The following is a 25995-nucleotide window of genomic DNA, read 5'->3' as shown; positions in this document are numbered from 1 at the left end:
CCTTTATAAAATTTCAAAGATACGTATTTCACTAAAAATTGACATTTTTGAAAAATTATTAAGTGACAATATACGTAACTGTATTCTTAACATATCTATGTACTCATTCAAATTTACTGTTACCACATACATTCAATATGCCACTTGCAAAAACTGATACAAACAATATGTTTTTTATGATCTCACGCCATTTTAAATGCTTCATTTGTTTTTGCAGTATCATTTCCCGCTATCTGATACATTCTTCCTGTTGGTGTTAATGGGTTTACTTTAGAAAAATCAACATTTACAGATAAGCAAAGAATATCAGGTTTTGTATGAATGCAGAGTCTCGTAGCGATAACATTGAATAAAATGTTCTCGGGTTTCCAGTCGCTTCAATTGCTTAAAAAATTCGACGATACCTCTGTCGTGGCTCGCAGTAACAGCTTTTGGGACAGTTTAATAAAGGAAGCTATTGAAATAAAAATTACCGCCAACACCCTGAATAGAGACAGTGGCTTGCAGCTCAGCACTGCGTGGGATCTAGTGATTGCGCAGTTGAACAGGGCACATCTAACACAGACTCAAAACATGCCCATATATGGCAATGTCAAGGGCAGCAGTCACGTCACAGCCGGCAACTAGCATATATAAGGGCGCACCAACAGCCCACTGGCAGTAATATCACTTGACAATGGCCAAGGAGTGCTTGGCCGAAAGCTCGTGTAGTTTTAAACAATTGACACGGTTGGAAACAAGAGAACATTTTATTCAATATCAGGTTTTGTAGGATATGTATAAGACAGTGATGAGCCAGCTAGGTGAAGGGAAGTAATTAACTTAGATACCTTCATGTTTTAAGAAAACATAATCTAGTCACCATTTCTTGTGGCAGTAACATATCCATAAATATCTCTCAAAGCCAGTTTTTATGGAGGTTTTGTGACTTTTCCAACAGTCTTCAAAAGTCTTTACCAGTAATTTTGAAGTGCATGATGCTGTAGTGAAAAGGAATGTAACCTCGGTGTCTCTTTGATGGTAGCAGCTTGACTAAAGAGCTCTTCTAACAATCTTTCAGTTTCAAAGTTCTCTTCTTGTGTTGAAAATTCAAAGTGACAGATGTAAAATTTTTTTAACTGCGCAATCAAAAAGTCATGGTGAAGTAATAATTTGGTTATCATAGGCCTCTGCAGATTCCATTTTGTTGCTAATCTCTGAACAGTGCCGCCAACATGATGTCGGTATCCTTTTCCATGAGCAGAGGCAAAAAAAAAAAGAGGGGGGGCATTCTGTTTCCATGAAAAAATATTTTGTGTGGAAACATAAGTGTACAAAATTCTTTTTATTCTTGTACTGGGCTGCACTGTCATCTGAAAAGTAGTATATCTTCTGTATATCACTTTTAAATTTGGTTCTGAAAAATTAAATTAGCTTTTTGTGGAAACTGTAGGCTGATATATTTTTATGCTCAAGATAGTTTGGAATTGTGACATAGCTCATATGCTCTGTTTTCTTCTCTTCTTTATAATAAACTACTAAGAGGAGCATTGTTGCATCATTACTTGACCAGTGATAAATCGGAGCCGCATCTTGGATAACAAAAGCGTAATTCTCAAAGAAGTCAGATGTAACAACATATTCACCCTCATTCAAATTTACCTCAATTGCATTTACTAAAGAGCTTTGCTAGAAAATCATGGAGGATCAGTGTGATCAATTTTTCAAAAGTAATTCAATAATGTCCAACTACGTCTTCTGCATTGTTTCTAAGTTACATCTATCTTCTGAAACCTACCATGGAAAAGTGATATTTTCAACCATACTATAAACAAATGCATTTTGCAGTGTAATTTTTATTGGGTTGCTTCCTATGCAAAAACTACAGTTTCCCACAATACAGTGAACTGGTGGTGGGTTGCACAACATTTTTGCCAAACAGTTGTTTATAAGAGGCCAGTTCTCCATTGCTCAACATACCGAGCTTAGCATTTTTTATCATGAATAGTTGGAATAAGATTTTTATCCCGATTTATACTTTTTACATATGCCCAAAACTCATCATCATGGCTTTCAGATTACAATTGTATTAATTATAGTTTTATTAGTTGTTATAAAATAATCACCCATGATATCCCCAAGTTACATTTTAAACATATTTAAAATTAATTTATGAAAAAGTGAAATTTTGTTTATGGGTAAGTTTTGGATGTTTTTACTTAAATTTGTAAATTTTACCAAAATTTAATTTTTAGTGAAATATGTGTTTTTGATATTTATGAAGGCGTGAACTCCCCAGTCCCACTTTCATATTTCGGGAATTAGTTAACAATAACTTGAAGTCTTGTACACAATTGTTTGAAAATTTTTGGAGCTGCTCTTTTTGATAAAATAAAAATTTAAATTTTCATTGAAATATTATAAACCATTTTCACACCAAACCCGCATTGTGTTGTATATCATAGGAAAGCTTATGAAAAGTGCTGCAAAATGACACTTCTCTCATCATTTTAGTGTCATTTGGACAGTTGCTACAGCAATTTGAAATAATGGCAGTGGGGCATTTTTGGAAACTTCACATTGGTGTATTTTCAAAATGGGTCAACATTTTTGTAAAAAATTGGTATTGTTCTTCAGAATGAGATTTTCACTCTGCAGCGGAGTGTGTGCTGATATGAAACTTCCTGGCAGATTAAAACTGTGTGCCCGACAGAGACTCATTTGGTATTGTTCTTAATTTCTGTTTAGGCTAGCTCTGTACCAAGTTTCATCAAAATCTGAGATACGTCCTGCTACATTATTCCCCAGGTGTTTTGTATACATGCACTGCGACGGCTGTCTGTATGCATTATGAGCTTCGTGAGTAAAAAAGTTTTGAGTATTTATCATACAATGTGTGTGCCTCACTGCATTATCTGATTTGCAAAAAACCTCGTTTCAATATCTTGAATTGTTTAAGAAATATGATGATTTTTGTGACCACGACTCGGACGCACAAGGATGTGATTCGGCGTGATGTGAGCAACCAGCCTTCAGATATAAAACCCAATAACACAAGAAGGAAATGAGATATTCTTTTGCTCTCAATTTTAAATAAAATTTTGATATCTTACCTACATTTCATTCACTGCAGTGTAGGAGTTAAAATCAATCTCAAGCAAATTTTACACAGTGAATTTTGACCTCCGCAAAATGTTTAAAAGTTTGTTCTATATTTGCTTACTTTGATGTGGCACAGTAACTGTGACGTATAATGAAAAGAAATTCAATTCTTTATGAAGCAAAGATATCCGATTGTAAGATATTAAAAAATCAAATTTTTTTTACCTAATAGCTTTCGAAAAATATGTTAAGTATTTCAGATATGCCAGAACGCCATCTGTCAGCAAAGGCACCAGCATTTGGCGAGCATTACTGCCATAACAAAAGCTGCCTCAGCATGGAATGCAAAAAACACGTCTGTAGCAGCAAAAGGGTTAAAATTTCGTTGATTTGACAGGAAATGTCACCTACCTTGTTTTAGCTTTTTGACATTTCATCCCAATTCCCTCCAAAAACCTCCATAATTTTTGCTCATTTTTTGTCATAAATATAATTTATTCTGAGCAATGTTGGGATATCAGTTTGTGTAACTTTCTGGTCATTCAGATTACTTATTTGTGTGTTAATCATATATTGATTTTTTCACTGTCAGTTGAATGCTGTCAGTTGCCTGTAACTTTTCACTGTGGTGTTTTGGTACTAAAGTTTTCCTCCAATGTTTCCTGACGTTGCACGCTATTGGTGTCAATGTCATATACCTTAAAGTCCCAAATACTACAACTACTGCTACCACCACCACCACAGCTGAGAAAGTTTCTTTTGTTTGCATGAAAGGTCTCTGTTTCAAGAAGTTGGTAACTTATTTTGCATAGTTTTTGATCATTATATCATTTTAAGTAGTTGTGTAAAGTGCCAATTTTCTCATCTGTATTGTTTGGGGCACCAGCATTGAGATTATTGAAATTATATTTTACAAAAAATTCCTCATAGTTTGTTATATTCTCTGGACCTGTGTTAATTGTGTCTATTTTAGTTGTCACCTTGATAGAGTTTTGGCAAAATGAAAACCATTGTTCCAGTGTTAAGGAGATGTGTCATAAGGATACCAGCTTTCTGGTGTACAGCAGTTGTACTTCAAAGTACCAAGGCAGCAACAGAGGCTGAGTTCTGCAGTTTGCATCTTATGGGAAGGTAATATTTCCACGTATCAATCACATCATTATTCTTCACTTTCTTCATTTGTGTGGCTGCAAAAATATTTTAACTTAGAAATTTCCCTTGGCTGTCTCTCGTGCTTCTCAGTAAACATATGAGCAAGCTGACTGGTGTTGAGGAAAGGCATTTTGTTTCAACTCATTTTGTTTCCCCTTTCTGCATTATGAATATATCTTGGCACTGCCTTCATCACTCTTATCTCTGAATATTAGTTAACCTGTGAGATGGGGATGGTTAGTCAAATCCAGTGTGATACCAAATTGATCTCTGTGACAATGATTGAAGATGCTATTTTGAATAATTGTCCTTTGGTTGGTTAGTGTACCACATTTGGACTCGAACAAAGCTCAGAAATTTCCTTGAAGATAGGACAGTGGTCATCTGTTGACTACAATGCTGTTAGGATTGTTTTTTGTAGCATTCATAAATAAAAAGCTAGATACATTCACAGCAAAAATAACATTCACCGTGCAGATGGCACTGTAAAAATTAAGCTTATTTAATTTATTATCACAAAATTATAACTGTGGGTTCTGCACTAAACATTGCAGCAAGGTGGAATATTTGGTTGGATTGATTATCAGTGGTATACCTCTCTCATAGTGTCACTGTCAATTTATGATTTCCGTTGGATATTTTCAAAAAATCATTGCAGGTTGCAAAACACCATCAGCTATACTCTTTACCCCTCATTCAGTAAGCTAATTGTAGTAGTTTGAGAGTTACATAGTTTCTTTTATGGTTTCATCTGTGACTTTCAAAGTTGTACATTTGCATATGACATGAATTTGAGCTGTTGTTTTGAAAATTAAGATAGTGTTAAACATATTATATTGTTGATATGATTATAATAGAGGGAAACATTCCACGTAGGAAAAATATATCTAAAAACAAATATGATGTGACTTACCAAATGAAAGTGCTGGCAGGTCGACAGACACACAAACACAAACATACACACAAAATTCAAGCTTTCGCAACAAATTGTTGCCTCATCAGGAGAGAGGGAAGGAGAGGGAAAGACGAAAGGATGTGGGTTTTAAGGGAGAGGGTAAGGAGTCATTCCAATCCCGGGAGTGGAAAGACTTAGCTTAGGGGGAAAAAGGACGGGTATACACTCGCGCGCGCGCACACACACATACCCATCCACACATATACAGACACAAGCAGACATATTTAAAGACTTTAAATATGTCTGCTTGTGTCTGTATATGTGTGGATGGATGTGTGTGTGTGTGTGTGTGTGTGTGTGTGTGTGTGTGTGTGTGTGTGTGTGCGCGCGAGTGTATACCCGTCCTTTTTTCCCCCTAAGGTAAGTCTTTCCGCTCCCGGGATTGGAATGACTCCTTACCCTCTCCGTTAAAACCCACATCCTTTCGTCTTTCCCTCTCCTTCCCTCTTTCCTGATGAGGCAACAGTTTGTTGCGAAAGCTTGAATTTTGTGTGTGTGTTTGTGTTTGTTTGTGTGTCTGTCGACCTGCCAGCACTTTCATTTGGTAAGTCACATCATCTTTGTTTTTAGGTATATTATATTGTTGCATTTATTATATTGTAAATCATTTGTGAATTTTAGATAAGTATTCTGGCAATTTTAATTTTATTATATTCTGTAAGCCAGTTGCAAAATGTTAGTTTTTTTTTTAACAGAAAGTAAATCTCAGTTGACAGTAGAACTTGTGAAAATAACTACTTATTGGAGGAATCATTCTTGAAGTACTCATTTATGTGTATCTGTTACTTAATGTCTCTGTTATACAGCAGTTGAATATCTGACTTGTCTTAATTATTTCACATGTAACAACCAGGATTTCTCCCATTTCTTATTACACTTTGTGATTCAGAAGACGTACAAAGACCAGTTTAAGGCTTCATGGCTTTCCAAGCAGAAAGTAAATGTTGGAGTGAAATAAATTGTACACTTGTTGTAAAAAAAACTTTATTCATGATAATCCCTCCATTGAATTGTCCTTAAAATGTTTTAGCTGTGGAGGATGCATGAAACGGTATTGTTTTTATGTCCATAGGTTGGAGGATAGTCTGGTTTGGATGCAATGATTGATGGTTCCGCATTTACTTTGATAACTAATATTTATTGCAGTCCCACCACCAAAAAGTAAAGGTCCACATAAGAAAATGATGATGGAAATGATCATCCTTTATCAGTATGAACATAGCAACACCAAGAGTTTGTCGTGGTGTGGATTGTGACATAGGTCATGAGATGATCACTGCTGCACAACTACACTGTAGCACTGGGTTCCAGTGACAATGGCTTCTGGGGCTGGATAGCCGAATGATGCGGCATGGTGCAGAGTTGGCTGTGCTCCAACAGACTGGCTGGTGTAGATGACTGGTGCGAGTGGCTCAACTGAAGCTGTGACGGCAACTGTTGGCTGGAGCATATGCCACGGCTTTCGTACACCACGTTAGAGGATTACCCATGGGCTGTACAGGATGAAGTGTGTGCTGCCAATGTGTAATGGTAGAAGGCCCTGGTGTGCTCGTTAGCATTGAGCCTGTAAGCAGAATGTTCACAATCAGCACCAAATACAAACACAGGAGGTATTGGTAAGATGCAAACTGTTTCTCTCCAAAGGAGGAGCTCGGGTCAAGGCTAGAGTCAATAACAACGGGGCTGGCTGTGATGGGAACAGGAGAGCGGGCTGCAATACGGGTCGAAATGGTAAAGAAAGCATGGCCACTCCAGTGGACGTGACGGTTGCTGAGGAACACATCAATCGAAAAACAGGCGAACGAGCATGGAGGAAAGGAGAGGGGCCAGCTGAAGGGATGCCAGGAAGGGTGGGAAAGATGCTATGGCATGTGTTCAGAGCACAAAAACCTGGCATTACGAGAAGTCACTGAAAACGAGAGCTGCAAAAAACAGGCAGGAGACAAGATACGTGGGCTCGCTTGACTGCAGTCAGGCTTGACAGTGCACAGAAGAGTGCTTGGGAGTATGGAGCTGCATGTGGGAGAGCAGGCACCAAGAAGACAATGAAACGGGAAGTGGAAAACAAGGGCAGAACTAATGGAGAATTGGGTGTGGAATGACATTGGGTGCTGTCTCTGAGAGGGAGGCCAGCCAAGGCTGCACCCCTAAGGCAAGGGGTCGGAAGGCAGGAGCAACATCAGGCTCACGTTGTGAGAGGGTGACAGCTGGCAGACCAACACAGGGCGGGAATGCACCACTGGAGCAAGTGGCGTCAGCATTGGCACTGATGGTGGGTGTGATGGTGGTGCCAAGGCAGGCAAGAGAGAGTGACATGTTGGCCAGGACTGGGTTAGCCAGCGGCTGGCGGGCCAGGCACGTTAGAGCTGGAGGTATGGGAGCCGGTGGCTTGTGTTGGAACCCAGGACAGACATTGTAGCACAGGAGGAGAGGCACTGGGTCTAAAGTGTGGATTGGCAACAAAGGTGCCAGAGGCAACTGAAGACATTGATGGATGGGAAGGACTAGTGGAAGGGTCAAGCTGGGAGGCCAGAGATGGAAAAGCAGTCCTGGAAGAGAAAAAGTGGTGGAGCATGGGATCCACTGTGTGCAACATAATGAAAAGTGAGGTGGTCACACAGGTGAGCATAGGAGAGTGGAGCAAGATCGACCCCACGATGCAGGGACAGAAGAAGCTGATAGGCCGAAGAACCGAACCAGGCAAGGAGAAGAGTTCATCGGCGAGAGTCCTCAGTGATGCCGAAGGCTACGAAGGAATGCTTCAGATGGTTGTGTAAAGCAGACCGCGGCTTCGAGACAGCTTTGAAGACCTGGAGCATTGGATGCTGATGCATTGATGTTGTGAACCACTAGGTTGGTGCTGTGGAACAGAATCCAGTAATCCTTGTTGCCACTTTTATGTCCATAGGTTGGACGGTATACTGTTTTCCACACAATGATTGATGCTTCCACATTTAGTTTGTCAGCTAAGATTTATTACAGTCTCACCACTGAAAAGTAAAGTAATGGAAATCAATACGAACACCAAGAGTCAGTTGTGATCTGGATTGTGATGTAGGTCATGATGTGTAAGAAACTTCTATAAAAAACCCGTCAGTCTCAAGATGTACTAAGCGTTGATGAGATGGATGGCTGTTGAGGTGGAATAGTTATCAGCGGGTAACCCCTGGGGAACCTACCACACCTCAGTAGTATAAGGCTTACCTAGGCATAAGATCCTCTGTCTAGGTGGACTTGATTACCCTAGGTGCTTGTGGGACCAAGATGGAGGCATTGAACTTTTCTTCCACATCCCAGTGGAATGGATGGGCTGCTGGTAGGTATCAACAACCAATCAAATAAGAGGGCTCATGTAGCCAGACTCAGAGATATTAAAAGTTCTAGTGTCTTTAGTAACAGAATGCATGCTGCTGGTCAGTGTTTTTTATTAGTTAAAGAAAAGGGCGAAGTTTCAAAATAATGTCACCTTTTTCCATACAAAAGGGTTTAGAGGGAATTGCAGGTATTGTAAAATCAGTTACGCAGTTATGAAATGGGACACTGTTGGTGGAAACATCAAGTTCCCAACAGGTGACAAACCTGCAGATGGCCAAAACCCTTGGGGAATATGCCATTGAGTCTGAGCTCCACACAACATTAAACTAAAGTAAAGAACCATGTGGCCTTATGTCCCCAACTCAATGCGCTGTTCTAAATGCTAGTTCTTTGTGCACACCAGTCGTACAAAGGGAGGTTATCATGTTGGGATCACAGATTTACTTCAGACTTTGTACACCTATAGTAGGCCATTAAAACAACATAATGTGCAAGTAATAACGTGCACTACTCTGACAATTCCGAGAAAATCGCAAGAGAAGTTTTACATGTCTATTATGTAACTGATGTACCTGTGCCTAGGTGCCAGGCGCTAGAATTCATAGTGGTTAAGTGGTTAGCGTTATAGCCTGAAACGTGTCAGAACACTGTTGCAGAAGCAACGAAAAAAGCATGCCAAATTCAGAAGAATGCAAAATTCCTAACACTGGCTAAGTTTCATGGAAGCTCGAAATTTAGTGTGGACGTCAATGCTGGATGCTTTTAATAGTTTCCACAATGAAACATTGTCTCAAAATATGGCACAAAACCAATAGAGATTCTGGTCATATGTAAAGTACACCAGTGGCAAAAAAACAGTCAATATCGTCACTGAGTGATAGCGATGGAAAAGTTACTGATGATGATGTCACTAAAGCAGAGATACTGAATACAGTTTTCCGTAATTTCTTCACGAAAGAAGACGAAGCAAATATTCCAGAATTCTAAACCAGAACAGCTGTTAGCATGAGTGACATAAAAGTAGATATCTTAGGTGTTACAAAACAACTCAAATCACTTAAGAAAGGCAAGTCTTCCGGTCCAGATGGTATACCAGTCAGGTTCCTTTCAGAGTATGCAGACACAATAGCGCCTTTCTTAGCAGTCGTATACAATCGCTCACTTGACGAAGGGTCTGTTCCTAAAGGCTGGAAAGTAGCACAGGTCACACCAATATTCAAGAAAGGAAATAGGAGTAACTCATTGAATTACAGACCCATGTCACTGACCTCAATTTGCAGTAGGATTTTGGAGCATATACTGTACTCGAACAATATGAATCACCTTGAAGAAAATGCCTTATTGATACATAACCAACACAAATTCAGAAAATATCGTTCTTGTGCAACACAGCTAATTCTTTATTCCCATGAAGTAATGAGTGCTGTCGACAAGGGATCTCCGATCAATTCCATATTCCTAGATTTCTAGAACGCTTTTGATACCATTCCTCACAAGCGACTATTAATCAAATTGCATGCATATGGAATATTGTCCGAGTTGTGTGACTGGATTCGTGATGTCCTCTCAGAAAAGTAACAGATTGTAGTTATAGATGGTAAATCATTGAGTAGAACAGAAGTAATATCTGGCATTCCACAAGGTAGTGTCATAGGCCCTCTGCTGTTCCTGATTTATATAAATGATCTAAGTGATAATCTGAGCAGCCCCCTTAGGTTGTTTGCAGATGATGCTGTAATTTACCATCTGGTACAATCATCAGATGATCAATTCCAATTACAAAATGATCTAGAGAGAATTTCTGTATGGTGCAAAAAGTTTCAATTAGCACTAAACAAAGAAAAGTGCGAGGTCATCCACATGGGTACTAAAAGAAATCCGATACATTTTGGGTATACGATAAATCGCACAAATCTAAGGGCTGACAATTCGACTAAATACCTAGTAATTACAGTTACGAGCAACTTAAATTGGAAAGATCACATAGATTAAATTGTGGGGGAGGTGAAACAAAGACTGCGCTTTGTTGGCAGAACACTTTAGAAGATGCGACAAACCCACTAAAGAGACAACCTACATTACACTTGTCCATCCTCTGCTGGAATATTGCTGCGCGGTATGGGATCCTTACCGGGTAGGATTGACGAAGGACATTGAAAAAGTGCAAAGAAGGGCAGCTCGTTTCGTGTTATCGCACAATAAGGGTGAGAGTGTCACTGATACGATATGCGAGTTGGGGTGGCAGTCACTGAAACAAAGGCGGTTTTCTTTGCAGCGAGATCTGTTTACAAAATTTCAATCACCAACTTTCTCTTCCAAATGCGAAAATATTTTGTTGACACCCATCTACGTAGCGAGAAATCAGAGTTTGAACGGAAAGATTTAGGTGTTCTTTTCCCAGGTGCCATTCGGGAGTGGAATGATATAGAAGTAGTATGAAAATGCTTTGATGAACCCTCTGCCAGGCACTTAAGTGTGAATTGCAGAGTAACCATGTACATGTACATGTAGATGTAGATGTAGATGGTCCCACTCACACTCGAACTTTAGTTTTTGTAGTGCAAGTTTAAATTCTGTGATATTCAGTAAATTTACACTTATACTATTCATTCTTGCTACATTAGCAGTGTCTCACCACTACACAAGTTAACTGCCAAATGGGGCCTGCCTCTGTGTCTGCAGCTCGAAGCATTGGGTTGCAAAGTAGTTCTGGGTACATTACCAGATTGCATGCATAACGAATTACACAAACCATGGCAGCCATAAATTTTCAGGGAAACTCGATGTATTTCTTCATTTACTTGTCAATAGTTATAAGTTTGATGGTTCTTATAATTAAATTTAATTAAAAACAGTAAGTACACAAATAAGACGAAATTCACTAAAACTTCATGAAAATACACGTGGTTGTTTTTGATTATAGTCCTCTCAAATGTCATATAAATTAAATAATGTGACCAGTGAAAAACATATAGACTAAAATTTAAGTCTGAGCCGGAGTTGAACTGTCACCTCACACTCTTTTGTCTTAGGAAGATCAAACGCTAACCATAAACCACCATGAGTGCTAACATCAAGCACCTACACACAGATACGTCAGTTACATAATAGACCTTCTCTTGCAATTTTCTCAGATTTGCCAGAGCAGTACATCTTATTACTTGCATGTTATGCTGTTTAAGAGGCCTACTGAAGGTGTACAAAGTTGAAATAAATCTGTGATCCCAATATCATGGCCTCCCCTTGTTAGAAGTAAAGGAGAAACCACATGTGGCAAATGTGGTAAGGCTGCCCACAAATTGGCTGTTCGTCTCCTCAAAAGTGTGTGAATGTCTCTGGGGCTACCCTGCCTGGAGTAGAGAGTGCTGTGTCTTTCTTGAGGAACAGGAGATTAAAACCAGAAGACGGATTCTCTGTGCTGAGGCCAAGAAGATTTATAAGACTGCAGCCCCGACTTTTGCTTCCTCCTTTGCTTCGGTTGTTAAACAGCCAGTACAGAAAACTGTTGCTGCTACACAAACAGAGATAGCAAGTGTTAGCACTAGTACCTGTGTTTGTCATTGTACATGTGCTGCTGCAGTTACTTCACAGCCCACACTCCCTCACAAAATGTCAGACAAGTCTAACATTGCAGAGCTCCCTGCTCCTCCAAAGGTTCAGTATGATCCACGGCCCAGCGCTGTCACTACCTTTACCACTGCTGTGGTGGTTCTGAATCCAACCAAGGCAAAAAAAAAAAAAAAAAAAAAAAAAAAAAAAAAAAAAAAAAAAAAAATCAAACCCCAAGCAACCACCACTGATGGAGTCAAGAAGTGAACAGACTGATGTTGATGTCATCCTATCTGATGCCTCTTTTGACTCTTCGATAGAGCTAACTGACCTCTATGTCAGACTAGGGCAGTCATCTCGCCCCAAGACTGAGCTCCTATCCATTACGGGCTCAATGACAGGGTGAAAGTACAATCCCCATTACAGTTGGCTCCCATATTACAGTGGAACATTAATTGGTTCGGGACACGTGTAGAAACTGAAACTGTTAGCACATGAATGCCCTCTGTGCCTGTGTTTACTAGAAACACGTTTTTAAAGCCACTGACACTCCTGTATTATGGGGCTGTAAACTTCACTGAAAGGATGACCTCACTGGGGACATAGCTAAGGAAATGGTTGCTGTGTTTGTCCATAATGCACACCACTTTTCTGCTCTCGCCCTGGCTACTGATCCACAAGCTGTTGCTGTTGAAATTCACATGTGTCAGAGGAACACTGTTTGCTCCCTGTATCTGCCTTCACAAGATGAAATAGTCTCTGAGGCTCTCACAGAACAACTCCTCCGGCCATTTCTTCTCGAGGAAGTTGTCAGTGCCTATCATGTTTTGTGGAGCTCAACCTTTACTTGCTGTTGAGGTTGGGTTTTGGAGAGCCTCACGACGTCTCACGAGCTGTCTATCCTTAATACGGGTACTCCCACCCAGTTTTGTGCTGCTGTGGGTCATTTCAGCCCTTGACCTCTCCTACTCTATGACCCTCGTAGACAATGTTCAGTGGGAAGTCATTGGTGACCATTCCAGTGACCACGTCCCACCCCACTTTCACCTACTGGATGGAGCATTACCTGAAGGGGAAAAAAAAGAAAAACCACTAAAATGGATGGTCAGCAGGAGTAACTGGACACTGTTACCCAGCTGACTGTCTTTGAACACACGACTATGTCCAGAAATGCAGGGACCACATTACACGTGTGAACCATCATGACACTGACTTGTTGTTGGTGTTGTTGTGGTCTTCAGTCCTGAGACTGGTTTGATGCAGCTGTCCATGCTACTCTATCCTGTGCAAGCTTCATCATCTCTCAGTACCTACTGCAACCCACACCCTTCTGAATCTGCTTAGTGTATTCATCTCTTGGTCTCTCTCTACGATTTTTACCCTCCACGCTGCCCTCCAGTGCTAAATTTGTGATCCCTTGATGCCTCAGAACATGTCCTACCAACCGGTCCTTTCTTCTTGTCAAGTTGTGCCACAAACTCCTCTTCTCCCCAGTTCTATTCAGTACCTTCAACAAATTTCTCTTCTTCAGAAGCTCTTTCCTTGCCATTGCCAGTTTACATTTTATATCCTCTCTACTTCGACCATCATCAGTTATTTTTCTCCCCAAATAGCAAAACTCCTTTACTACTTTAAGTGTCTCATTTCCTAATCTAATTCCCTTAGCATCACCCGACTTAATCCGACTACATTCCATTATCCTCGTTTCGCTTTTGTTGATGTTCATCTTATATCCTCTTTTCAAGACACTGTCCATTTCGTTCAACTGCTCTTCCAAGTCCTTTGCTGTCTCTGACAGAATTACAATGTCATCGGCGAACCTCAATGTTTTTATTTCTTCTCCATGGATTTTAATACCTACTCCGAATTTTTCTTTCATTTCCTTTATTGCTTGCTCAATATACAGATTGAATAACATTGGGGAGAGGCTACAACCCTGTCTCACTCCCTTCCCAACCACTGCTTCCCTTTCACGCCCCTCCACTATTATAACTGCCATCTGGTTTCTGTACAAATTGTAAATAGCCTTTCGCTCCCTGTATTTCACCCATGCCACCTTTAGAATTTGAAAGAGAGTATTCTAGTCAACATTGCCAAAAGCTTTCTCTAAGTCTACAAATGCTAGAAACGTAGGTTTGCCTTTCCTTAATCTTTCTTCTAAAATAAGTCATAAGGTCAGTATTGCCTCACGTGTTCCAATATTTCTACGGAATCCAAACTGATCTTCCCTGAGGTCAGCTTCTACCAGTTTTTCCATTCGTCTGTAAAGAATTGGCTTTAGTATTTTGCAGCTGTGACTTATTAAACTGATAGTTCGGTAATTTTCACATCTGTCAACACCTGCTTTCTTTGGGATTGGAATTATTATATTCTTCTTGAAGTCTGAGGGTATTTCGCCTGTCTCGTACATCTTGCTCACCAGATGGTAGAGTTTTGTCAGGACTGGCTCTCCCAAGGCCGTCAGTACTTGTAATGGAATGTTGTCTACTCCCGGGGCCTTGTTTCGACTCAGATCTTTCAGTGCTCTGTGAAACTCCTCACGCAGTATCGTATCTCCCATTTCATCTTCTTTTACATCCTCTTCCACTTCCATAATATTGTCCTCGAGTACATCACCCTTGTATAGACCGTACCCCTTCCACCTTCCTGCTTTCCCTTCTTTGCTTAGAACTGGGTTTCCATCTGAGCTCTTGATATTCATACATGTGGCTCTCTTTTCCCCAAAGATCTTTTTAATTTTCCTGTAGGCAATATCTATCTTGCCCTATTGACATAAGCCTCTACATCCTTACATTTGTCCTCTAGCCATCCCTGCTTAGCCATTTTGCACTTCCTGTCGATCTCATTTTTGAGACGTTTGTATTCCTTTTTGCCTGCTTCATTTACTGCATTTTTATATTTTCTCCTTTCATCAATTAAGTTCAATATTTCTTCTGTTACCCAAGGAGTTCTGCTAGCCCTCGTCTCTCTACCTACTTGATCCTGTGCTGCCTTCACTACTTCATCCCTCAAAGCTACCCATTCTTCTTCTACTGTATTTCTTCCCCCCATTCTTTTCAATTGTTCCCTTATGCTCTCCCTGAAACTCTGTACAAGCTCTGGTTTAGTCAGTTTATCCAGGTCCCATCTCCTTAAATTTCCACCTTTTTGCAGTTTCTTCAGTTTTAATCTACACTTCATAACCAATAGATTGTGGTCAGAGTCCACATCTGCCCCTGGAAAAGTCTTACAATTTAAATCCTGGTTCCTAAATCTCTGTCTTACCATTATATAATCTATCTGATACCTTCTAGTATCTCCCAAAGTCCTCAGGTCATCTTAGGAGGCAACCTGTATTGTGGTGAACTGGTGAATGCCACTCAGCAATGCGGGCCAGGCATGCAGGTCTTCAATGGTTTAATTACCGCCCGACTGCAGAGAACCTCATCAGCATTTCGTGTTGCAAGAGCTGAAGCTCAGTGTGTAATTAAGAAGAGGAAGAAAGGTTCATGGCAAGTGTTCCTGGATTCCATCAACTGTTCCACTTGTTCTGCAAAAGTATGGGAAGCCATCAGTAGGATATCTGGAAAACACAGTTATGCCAGGATCTGGCATTTCATCACTAACATGTGACTATAGAGAGGGCAAAATCAGACTTCATATCCAACAATTCTGAGATTTACAACTACCCTTCCTCCATGTGGGAGCTGGAATCGGCACTATATGTGACTTGTGATACTGCACCCAGTCATGACCAAATCAAGTACTGCATGTTTCAACAGTTACCAGCAGCATCAAAGGAAATCTTCCTAGAATGTTTTAATGTTATATGGCACACAGTCACCTTTGTTACCTCTCCGCAAACCGGGAAAGGACTGCACTTCTCCTAGTAGTTATCAGAATATCGCCTTAATGAGCTGTGTAGGAAAGACCCTGGGACGAATGGTTAACAGTCGTCTAGTCTGGTTATTAGAGACCGGGCAACTCGTTAGCCTCTCTTGCTGTGGGTTCCAAAGATTTCGGTCCACTGTCAACAGCCTGATCCTGCTGGAGGCAGCTATTCAGCAGGCTTTCCTACATAAGCGTCACTGTGTTTGCACATTTTTCAGTTTCAGTAAGGCATACGATGCTACTTGGAGACGAAGTATTCTCTTACACCTGCATCAATGGGGCTTTGGTCGCCACCTTCCCACCTTCATAAGGTCTTTCCTGTCTCAGAGGTTTATAGAACCTGAGTTGGTGACATGCTGTCAAATCATTTTGAGCAGAAGGATGCTGCCCCTCAGGTCAGTGTTTTAAGTGTTACCCTCCTTGCCATTTATAGGGCTTTTGTGGTTTCGTGGCTTGACTATGGGTGCACGGTGTATGGATTGGTGAGGCTTTATTATTTGAAGGTCATTGATGCTGTCCACTATGAGGGGGGATTAGGCTGGCAATGGGTGCTTAATAGGACCAGCCCCATACACCCTGTCTCTTTGCCGAGGCTGGTGAACTGCCACTTGAAATTCGATGCCAAGTCCTCATGGTGCTTCAGATATGTAAACTTGTCACAGCTCCAAATTCACTCTCATACCGTATCATTGCTCATTCCCTTCTGGAATGCCTTTTCTCCCATTGTCCATGAGCAATAAGACCATTTGTGATCTGCTTGTGGCATATGCTGGAGTCACTTGGAGTGGAGCAAGAGCTTTAACAGTCTACCACTTATCTGCTGTATGTTTCCCACTGTAAGAATTGCGGTCATTGGTGCATCACCTCCATGCACTTAGAAACTACCAAGTTTTTAATAACAATCTCACCTCCATGCACTTAGAAACTACCAAGTTTTTAATAACAATTTAAGTAATTTGGTGGGGGTTCAGGATGTGTTTGCTCACTGGTTAAATTTCCTACATTTAGTGAACAGGTACTACTGAACACTACATTTGATGCTGAACTAGCTACAATCCAAGTGTCTACCTTGCTAATGAATTATGAGGTATGATAAAAAAGTAATAGAATTTTTTTTTTAATTTTGCGGGCTTTATACATTCAGTTTTTTCTTTCACATGTTCCTGATGTATATTTGCATTTTCATCGGTTTTGAATATTTAGTTTATTGTTGACAGTTGAAAAGGTCATATGCGTTTTTGAGTCCTCAGTGAATTTTTCCTTAAAAAAAAGGTAAAATAAAAGAATATGTATTAAATTTTGCTTGAAAAATAAAGTGCAGCACCACATTTGAAATGTTGACTGTGGCATTTGACAAACCTGCTATGAGTGAGACAAGAGTTTACAATTGCTTTAACTGTTTCAAGGGGGATCGAGAAGATAATGAAGATGATGACTGCTGTGGATGCCCTAGCACATTAATTACTGATGAAAATGTGGAAGAAGTAAGGAAAATTTTTCCAAAAGTCACCGACTCACCATCAGAGAGGTTGCTGGTGATGTAGGCATATACTTTGGCTGATGTCAAGCATTTTTTTAAGATGTTTTTGACATGAAATGTGTAGCAGCAATGTTTGTTCTGAAATTGTTGAATTTTGACCAAAAACAGTGATATCTATACATCACAGATTGAAATTGTTAATGATCCAGAACTTCTAACAGGTGTTGAAACATGGGTATATGGGTATGACATTGAAACCAAGGCCGTATCATCCCAAAGGAAACTGCCTGGAGAGCCAAGATAAAGAAAAGAAAATAAATAAAAAAATAAAAAAAAATCATCGCATTCGATCACTGTTTCCTATATTACAGTTGGATGATTTCCTGTTGTATGGCCATACACTCAGTAAGGAATACTACCTGAAAGTTATGTGCCATTTGCATGAAGGGATCCAAGGAAAATAACCAGACCTATGGCATAACCACTCATGGAAATTGCATCATGGTAATGCTCCCACTCACACCTCAATGCTTGTTCATGGTTTTTGGCAAATAACAAAACTGTTATTTTGCCTCAACCACCATATTCACTGGACATAGGCCCCTATGACTTCTATTCACGAGGCTGAAGAGAACCATGAAAGAATGGCATTTTGCCTTCATTGATGAGATAAAATCAGAATCGCTGAACACCATAACGAAAACTGAGTTCCAGAAGTGTTTCGAAAAGGGGGAAAAAAAAAGCACTGGTGCAAGGTATTATATTTGAGGGGGATTAGTTTGAAGCTGACTAGGTTGACATTGACAAAAAAATATAGTTCTGTAAGAAAAACAAATTCTCATTTCTTTTTGACTGTACCTTGTGTAACCTATACCTCCTGTCAGGTAGAGATATTCCTGTCGAGAGATGGAAGAGATATCACATCAATTACCCCTCCCATTTAACCTGTTGGTTGGTTGGGATGCCTTAGACTTACTGTTGTGCAGTCCTAGGCTCGTATCTATAATGGCATGTCCATAATGTTTTGTGTGATTGTGACCATTACTTTATTGTTTTATCAGTACCACATTTGAGACCTAATGATGCTTTACCAATGCAGGCCTTAGAAAAAGTCAGTTAGACAGCATACTCCTTTGAAGCCTGTATCAAAATATTCCAATAAAACGACATTGAGAGAGCACAAAAGGGATCACCTGCACAGTGCATAATGTGGTACCTTACCATTCTGGACCATCTGGTACTATGGTGGTATCAAGATATAGTGAGATCATCAGAAACGGACAAAGGGCATTACACTGAGAAATAATCTTGATTTTAAGTAAAAGACTATGAGCAGAAATGTGTTACTTAATCAAACAGAAGTTGGATTATTGGGAATAGTATGTCGCTTCAATGAATGTACTTGCAACAGACACCCAGTTGTGAGCTGAACTGTGATATGTCAGCTTTCCCAGCTGTAATACCTGGAGTTTTAGACTGAGGAGTACTTCATATTAATTCTTCTGACAAGGCAAAATACTGGCAATGTACTTCACTGATATGCCAACTTCAAACGTTTCTCTCACATATTTTAATCAACACTGAATTTTTTAAACATAATATAGCATTCTATCTTTTAAAACCTGACAGATAGATACCTGCAATGCCCTTTTACAGACTGGGAAGTTAACAGTGAACTAACACAATGTAAAGGTACCTTCTCAGTGCCAGATATCGTAATAGTCAGGATTGGTCTGTCAGACTCTTTTTGTGCCTGGGAACAATAAATTTGCTTTCACGATTTCAGTGCAGATTTCAAAGGTCCGTATCCACAGCCCACCACCTTTTATTACTAGTCTTCTGTCAGGGAGGCCTTCATGCTTCAACACGACCGTACAATCCAAGTTACATGGGGGAGGGGGGGGGGGGGGGTGTAACTTTCCAACATCCATTAAAATTTTCTCACCCTACTGTTATTACAGAGTTCGAGCTGGCATATCTCTTAGTAATCAACATATACAGGAAAACTGGGTTCTTAGAGTTTAAAAGGAAGAAACAGAATAGGTGTTGAAAGAGGAGAAATAAAGGGCAGAAAAGTAACATTATTTAACAGTAGCAAAACTTGATTGGCCAGTTCAATAAATGTGTTTGCTAGAAAATGGAGAGCTATAATCAACTATAGGAAAATGCTGACAGCAGTTGAACAAAGTTAGTAATCTCAAAGATAAGTGAGGAGGAAAACAGAAGGAGAAGGAAGAGTTATACTGCTAGGTAAAAATTTTGGAGTGGTATTGGCCAGCAGCAATAGGAAAAATTAGGTTAGTAAACTAAATGGTTGTCTTCCATAAAAGTTAGGGCAGTGGGGACTTCGAAAATGGAATATAGTACTGAGTGGGACTCAGACAAAATTGATGCAAATATTAAACAGTCTAATTTGGCTCTTATGGAAGGTCTGTGATACAGTGATTGGTAACTTGCTTAAAAAGCAAATGAGCACAGAGCTGAATGGGCATCATAGGGCAGTACATGATCTTGTGTTGTTACTATCCTACTGGATGCTGTAAGAAGGCAGGATATACTTCTAATGACTGAAAACCTAATATCAGAGGATAAAGATTTGTCTCGCTATTCGGATCAGGTGTATATCTTTTTAGGTTAAATTCAAAATTCAGAGAGGCAACTTTAAAGTAAATTAAACTGGGACTCTCATTTCTTAGCATAAGCATAGAGGAAAGGGAAGTGAACTTGTATAATCATAATATTAAGGAGGAAAAAAATAAACACAGTGTTCATTAAGTATACGTTCCAAAGTACAGAAATCTAATTTTCTGTAGATCAATATCTAGAAACATTAACTTGTGGGTTACTGTTGTTATCATGTTCAGGCCATGACTGAGAAATTGAAAAACTTACATGGGAAGCCTTGTGAAAGCTGCATAGACACACATCCACCTGTGCCAATGGATTAAAATAAACTTAATACAGAATACTGTTCAAAGATAAACAGAGAAAGTAATAATAAAAGAGGATAGTAGTTGTAATAAAGAAAATTTATGAATGAATGATAGTAGAAGTGTAGCAGTGACTTTCTTTTTCACTTTTGCCCTTTGGGTAATAGGAGAGAGAAAAATGATCTTAAGAAGTTGATAAGAGAAGCCAAAGTAACTTCAGTAAAATTGAAAGTCCATCTGAAATGTAGAGTATATTAATATCCATGTAGAATAAAGTTTGTATGAGGCACTGTAAAGCTGTTGCTTTATAATATGTAATGTTCTTTGTAATAAATGTAATATACCATATCATTAATTCGATATTTTTCAATAAATCAAAATATTTGGTTATTAAGCTTTTCTGTGGGAATGGTGATTCCTAGACATCAGTAACTAAGTCAAGTCTCTTTCCTTAGAGTATATCAAAAATTTGAAATAGTAATGCATGCAAAAGTTTCCACTCACATATGGAGAAATGACATGTTGAATCAGTTTCAATTTTTACTTCAAACTGATATTCTACTGAGACTATTAATTGTTCAGTCAGTGAGGGCTTACCAGGATTTCCCAATAATCACAATAAATCTTTTGTTAATACAATACATTTGATTGTATTGGTAATGACATTTTGTTGTAGTTAAAGTTTTAAAGAATAAATAGTTTCTCATGTACCTAATTTGGTTAATAGAAAATTGAGAAAGTTCTGATATGCCATTGAAGTAATACGGAGGGATGACCCATCATCATCTGCTTGGGGGAAAACTACAATAGGCTTAGGTTTAGATTATGATATTTTGTTGTTCTCAGTGCATCTGAATGATCTACCATTTTATTTTTTACGGGTATCAGAATTGGTTATTTCTTCAGGTGATACAAGCATTATTTTGTGAAACTTATCAAGTATTCTTGCCCAAATGATGATGTTTTAAACAGTAAAAAACAGTTTCCAAAATGAAGTATACCAATCAGATAAGTAGGTACACCATTGTAACAAATGGGAACAAGTGTGGGAACAATGGCTCACTCACTCCCTGCCCTTTTTGTTGTGCATTGTTGAAACCTTTGTAGTGTCTGAGGTCAGTGCACTGCCAGTTGGCTCACAAAGTGCTTGGTTATGTTAGTTATCGATTTCTGGCACTCATAACACTTGTATTGTATTCATTCAGGTGTAGTGGTGTACATATTTTTGTCATGAGTAAACGGAAACATACACCGTTAACTCTCAAAGAAAAACTGATTGCTTTGAAGTGGATAGACAGTGGTGAGTCCTGTGCAACATCTTCGGGGAAAAACACTCGAAATTTGGCAGACTTTATAACAGTCCCGGTACGATAAAGTGGATGAAGCTCTTTACCTTTGGTTTGTGCTGGAAAGAGAAAGGGAAACTCCTTTGAGTGGAGCACTGGTTCAGGAGAAGGCTGTTTACCTGAGCAAGTAAATGAATGGTGATGAGTCTTTTAATGTGAGTAAGGGTTGGTTGGACAGATTCAAAAAAGTCATGGAATCCATCAGCTAACAATTACTGGAGAGAAGCTTTCTTCTGACTGTGATGCAGCAAAGGAATATTTGGGTGAGTTCGAAAAAATAAGAGGGGGAAAGGATTCTCCACAACAAATTTATAATGCTGATGAGACTGGCCATAATTTTAGGGCGTGCCAACAAAAAGCCTGGCATCAAAAGCAGAAGACCATGCTCCTGGTTTTAAAATGTTCAAGGATCGTGTGACTTTATTAGCGTGCAGCAACGCTGCTGGTAATCACAAGCTGCCTTTAATGCTGATCGGCAAATCTGCTAGGCCCAGACCTTTTGAAAACTGCAACATGAAGTCCCTTCCCGTATATGATCGCAGTCGGAAAAAGCATGGATGGATGGTAAGCTGTTCAAAGAATGATTTCACGGCCAGTTTGTTCCCTCTGTTTGACGGTTTTCTAAGGAAAACCATTTGTCTCCCCGTGCAGTCCTTTTGATTGATAATGTGCCATCTCACCCCAGCACTGAGGAATTATGTGATGGAGAAATTGTGGCAAAGTTTTTGCTGTCGAATGTTACACCACTTCTACAGCCGACGGACCAGGGTGTACTGTAAACATTAAAACTGAGGTACAGAAAAAAAAATTTTTAAGAATGGTGATTCATTTAGTGGACAAAATAAAAAAGACCAGTGTGAAGGGATGTTGTTTGTTTGGCCGCTGAGGCATGGCAGAATATTTCAGAAAATACTCTGAGAAAATTGTGGAGAAAACTGTGGACATCTCTTGAGTTTCAGGACTACCTAGTTGAAAATGAATAGGAAAATCTACTACAAATGATACAAATAATCTCTGGATGTGAAGAAGCTAGTGAAGGAGACATTTATGAGTGGATAACAGCAGATGGGCATGTGTGGAGAGCCTTACTGATGCTGATTTAGTTGCTGCTGTGACTCAAGACCAGCAAGATATGGACACTGTGACAGAATTGACAATGAGCCTGAAAGTGACAAAGGAGAGCTGGTGCCACACAGTGATGCAGCAGAAGCCCTTGACCTCGCGCTACGTTATGTGGAGCAACAACCCACTGCTACACCTGCTGATTTGATTTTTATGAGACAATGGCACAACTATACATCATGTAACAGACTGTCTTCATTATGCCAGAAAACAATGATTGAGTTTTTGTCATCTAAAAAGTAGGGATAAAATGTCTATTGTATTTTAGTAAGTTTAACATCTTTTCTTTCATTGTTATGCATTGTTTAAACCTGTTCTCTTTCCAATTTTTCTAATACATGTGTTCTGTACTGTGCAAATTAAAATAGTGTGTATGTACAGCAGTTTACTGCACAGTTTTCCATACTTGGACAAAAATTTTTCATGTTCGGATTAACCGAACGTTTGGATTACTCGGGTTCGGACTAGCGTTACTCTCCTGTAATTGCAGCAAAAATGGTGAAATTGTATTATTGTTCTCCTCCCATATAAATTATGGTGAAAGTAATAGTGTTTGGTAGTGTTAATGCATGTGCTATATTGACAAGTCAGAACTTCCACTACTCACTATTTCCAGGCTCTACTAAAGTGCAAATTTATTGTGAAACTGAACTACTGTTTGTTGCCAATTCTTCAAGCTTAGGATCGCTTGTTACTGTTTGCAGGTGAAACCTCGTACTCTGTCAAGAGAATGTGTGTTGGTGTTAACCAGAGAAGCTGCCCATCAGGACACTCCACCTGTTGGGGATACAGCAGCCCAGTAGTTGCTTCTTTCCACAGTCATTTTTTTTTACTATATTTATTTTATATGCGACAGCAATAGTGTTATAAAATAAACTGAACTGTGAAGGTGATATTGAGTGTGAATTGTGTACATACAACTTTTATTCTGAGACTGTGCTGTTTATTCTCTAAGTGTTATTTTTATTTAAAATATTTAACTTTATATAAAGGATATAATCATAATTTTTTTTAAATACAGACATATGCTGTGATCAGTGATGATATGTGAAACAACTTTTTACAATGAAATATTCGCACTGACAATGACAATGTAACAATTGATTTTTTTCTTTGATTCATGCATTAGGTATATAACAGACCAAATATTTTTTTCCCTGACTGCTTTGTGTGTGTGTGTGTGTGTGTGTGTGTGTGTGTGTGTGTGTGTGTGTGTGTGTGTTCATGCTGTAACTTTTCTTGGAAATGTTAACTTCAGCTATGATCAGTGCTGCTTTGTCACAAGTCACATGAAAGTGGATAAATCTTAATATGTAACTTTTTTTTAGTTCTGATTATGTTGTAGGTTTTGTATTAAATGTGTAAAGAAACCAAATAAGTTCTTTTCTGAATGCTTTAATGTAGAGGCTGTGTGTATTTGTGAGAATGACAATGAATGGTTTGTTCAGTCCTATAGTGTACAATTGTATACAGCATGTTTCAGATCGGACAAAACTGTGTGTTTATATTGACCAAAAAAAGTAAAAAGTATCATTTAATCATCTGAAAGGACTCTGTAATAAACTCATTAAAAGTGAAATTATATTTTATCCATTTCTTATATGTAAATAAATCAAAATTCATTGACATTCTTTAGTTATAGAAATAAGATAATTAATTTTTGTTTATAGCAGTATTATACAAAGTTTGTAAAGTCATAATTTTATGTGTGAAGTAATGACTCAAAACAGAGGGCATATATTTTATATTCATAATTTCTTAACAGTGAATGTCTTTGAATTGCGATTGTAGAAGTGCGTACCATTTCCAATTGATTTATCGCTGCATCAATATCATTCACCTGGAATGAAAACTGATCCTGCATAGCAACTGTCAGCCAGTAGCACTTGGCAGGATACATTACTTTATACTCATACAGGAGGATGTTTTTTATTGCTGCAGACTGAGTAGAATGATAGTTAAATTTTCAAAAACTTGTTTAACTATCTATGTTCAGGAGCATCCTCAATGTTTTTGAATGTTGTGTTTATAAGAGATATTATTTTTTATCGTTAAGTCACCTCATCAGCACTGTGACTGGAGGAGTGGACACACTGACTTCATAGGACAGTTTGTCACATGTGAAATCTGAAGCTGCAATGCTCAGCTGATTCTGTACTCCCAATATGTACATTAATTAAAATTGAGCATATAAACAGTGCTATTAACTGCTGTTTGAAGAAGACATGACATTGAAACCAACAGGAAATTCTCACACCCATACCACAAAGCACCATCTCAAATGTTTCCTCACATTATAAAATATTATAACATGCTTGTATATTACTTTTTTTAAAAGTACCATTATCTTTCTTCTTTAAAGTGTTCCACTATGCTGAAAGAGATAGGTGAACAGATCTCAGTGTGGTTAATGACTGTATATTACTACAGTTCTATTTTTAAAAATCTTTTCCTCCTTTCTTTGGCTTACATTGTTTGCAATATGATCAGTATAATTGTTGGTTATGAAAATAATACAAGATGATCCTCCCATCAGCTTCAGATAGAACTAGCTCATTCATTGGGCATGGTAATTTTCCTAACATTCCCACATGTCTCTTCTGGGTAGCAAGTACAGGACAATTGTTTTTACGAAGCTGAATGATTAGAGAAATTTCTTATTATCTTTAATGTGGTACTTGTAGAGTGTGTATCTACAAGGTGGTATTTGAATGACATCCTCTTATGCTATTATTTGAAAGTAAATGTTGAAAGTATCTCAGCAATCCTTAATCAGTATTTCAGTGAAAGTTTTTTATAGCAAAGGATTGTGATATATTGTTTCTTTGTTTACTCTCGTAAATAACTCACTACCTGCTTTCGTGGCATTCTCTTGTAATGCCATGCTATATCTGTTTCCTTAGTACTTTACATCATGGATAGTTGCAGTTAATTCTAATTTTATGTTTGGTATATTTAAGGGAAGTGACAAGTTAAGCGTTTAAATCCTGTTTGCACAGAGTAAGATGTTGCAATGTGGAAAGTACACATAACTACAGGGTTTGCCTTTAAAAGACTTGTACAGTTATATGAAAGGAAATTGGAAATCAAAAAACTAGATCAAGACTATGAACTTTTCTGTAGAGCTTATCAAAATCATCCTCCAGTCTGAAAATTCCAATATATAGATCGTGCTGTTCCCATTCAGCCATGTGC

At 38.8% G+C, this 25995-nt stretch overlaps 1 protein-coding gene across 1 annotated transcript in view; it reads left to right on the top strand.

Annotated features, from left to right (window-relative positions):
- Window positions 1-24348, top strand: part of LOC126258528 (uncharacterized) — a 48775-nt gene extending 24427 nt beyond the window's left edge. The window contains exon 3 of the mRNA XM_049955649.1: window positions 23505-24348. Coding sequence (XP_049811606.1) covers window positions 23505-23603 — 99 coding nt within the window. The 3' untranslated portion in view covers window positions 23604-24348. The remainder of the gene's footprint in view (window positions 1-23504) is intronic.
- Window positions 24349-25995: the final 1647 nt, after the last annotated feature.

Source organism: Schistocerca nitens, chromosome 1 (assembly GCF_023898315.1).
Source record: "Schistocerca nitens isolate TAMUIC-IGC-003100 chromosome 1, iqSchNite1.1, whole genome shotgun sequence".
Lineage (NCBI taxonomy): Eukaryota > Metazoa > Arthropoda > Insecta > Orthoptera > Acrididae > Schistocerca > Schistocerca nitens.
This window is presented reverse-complemented; position numbering and strand designations above follow the sequence as displayed.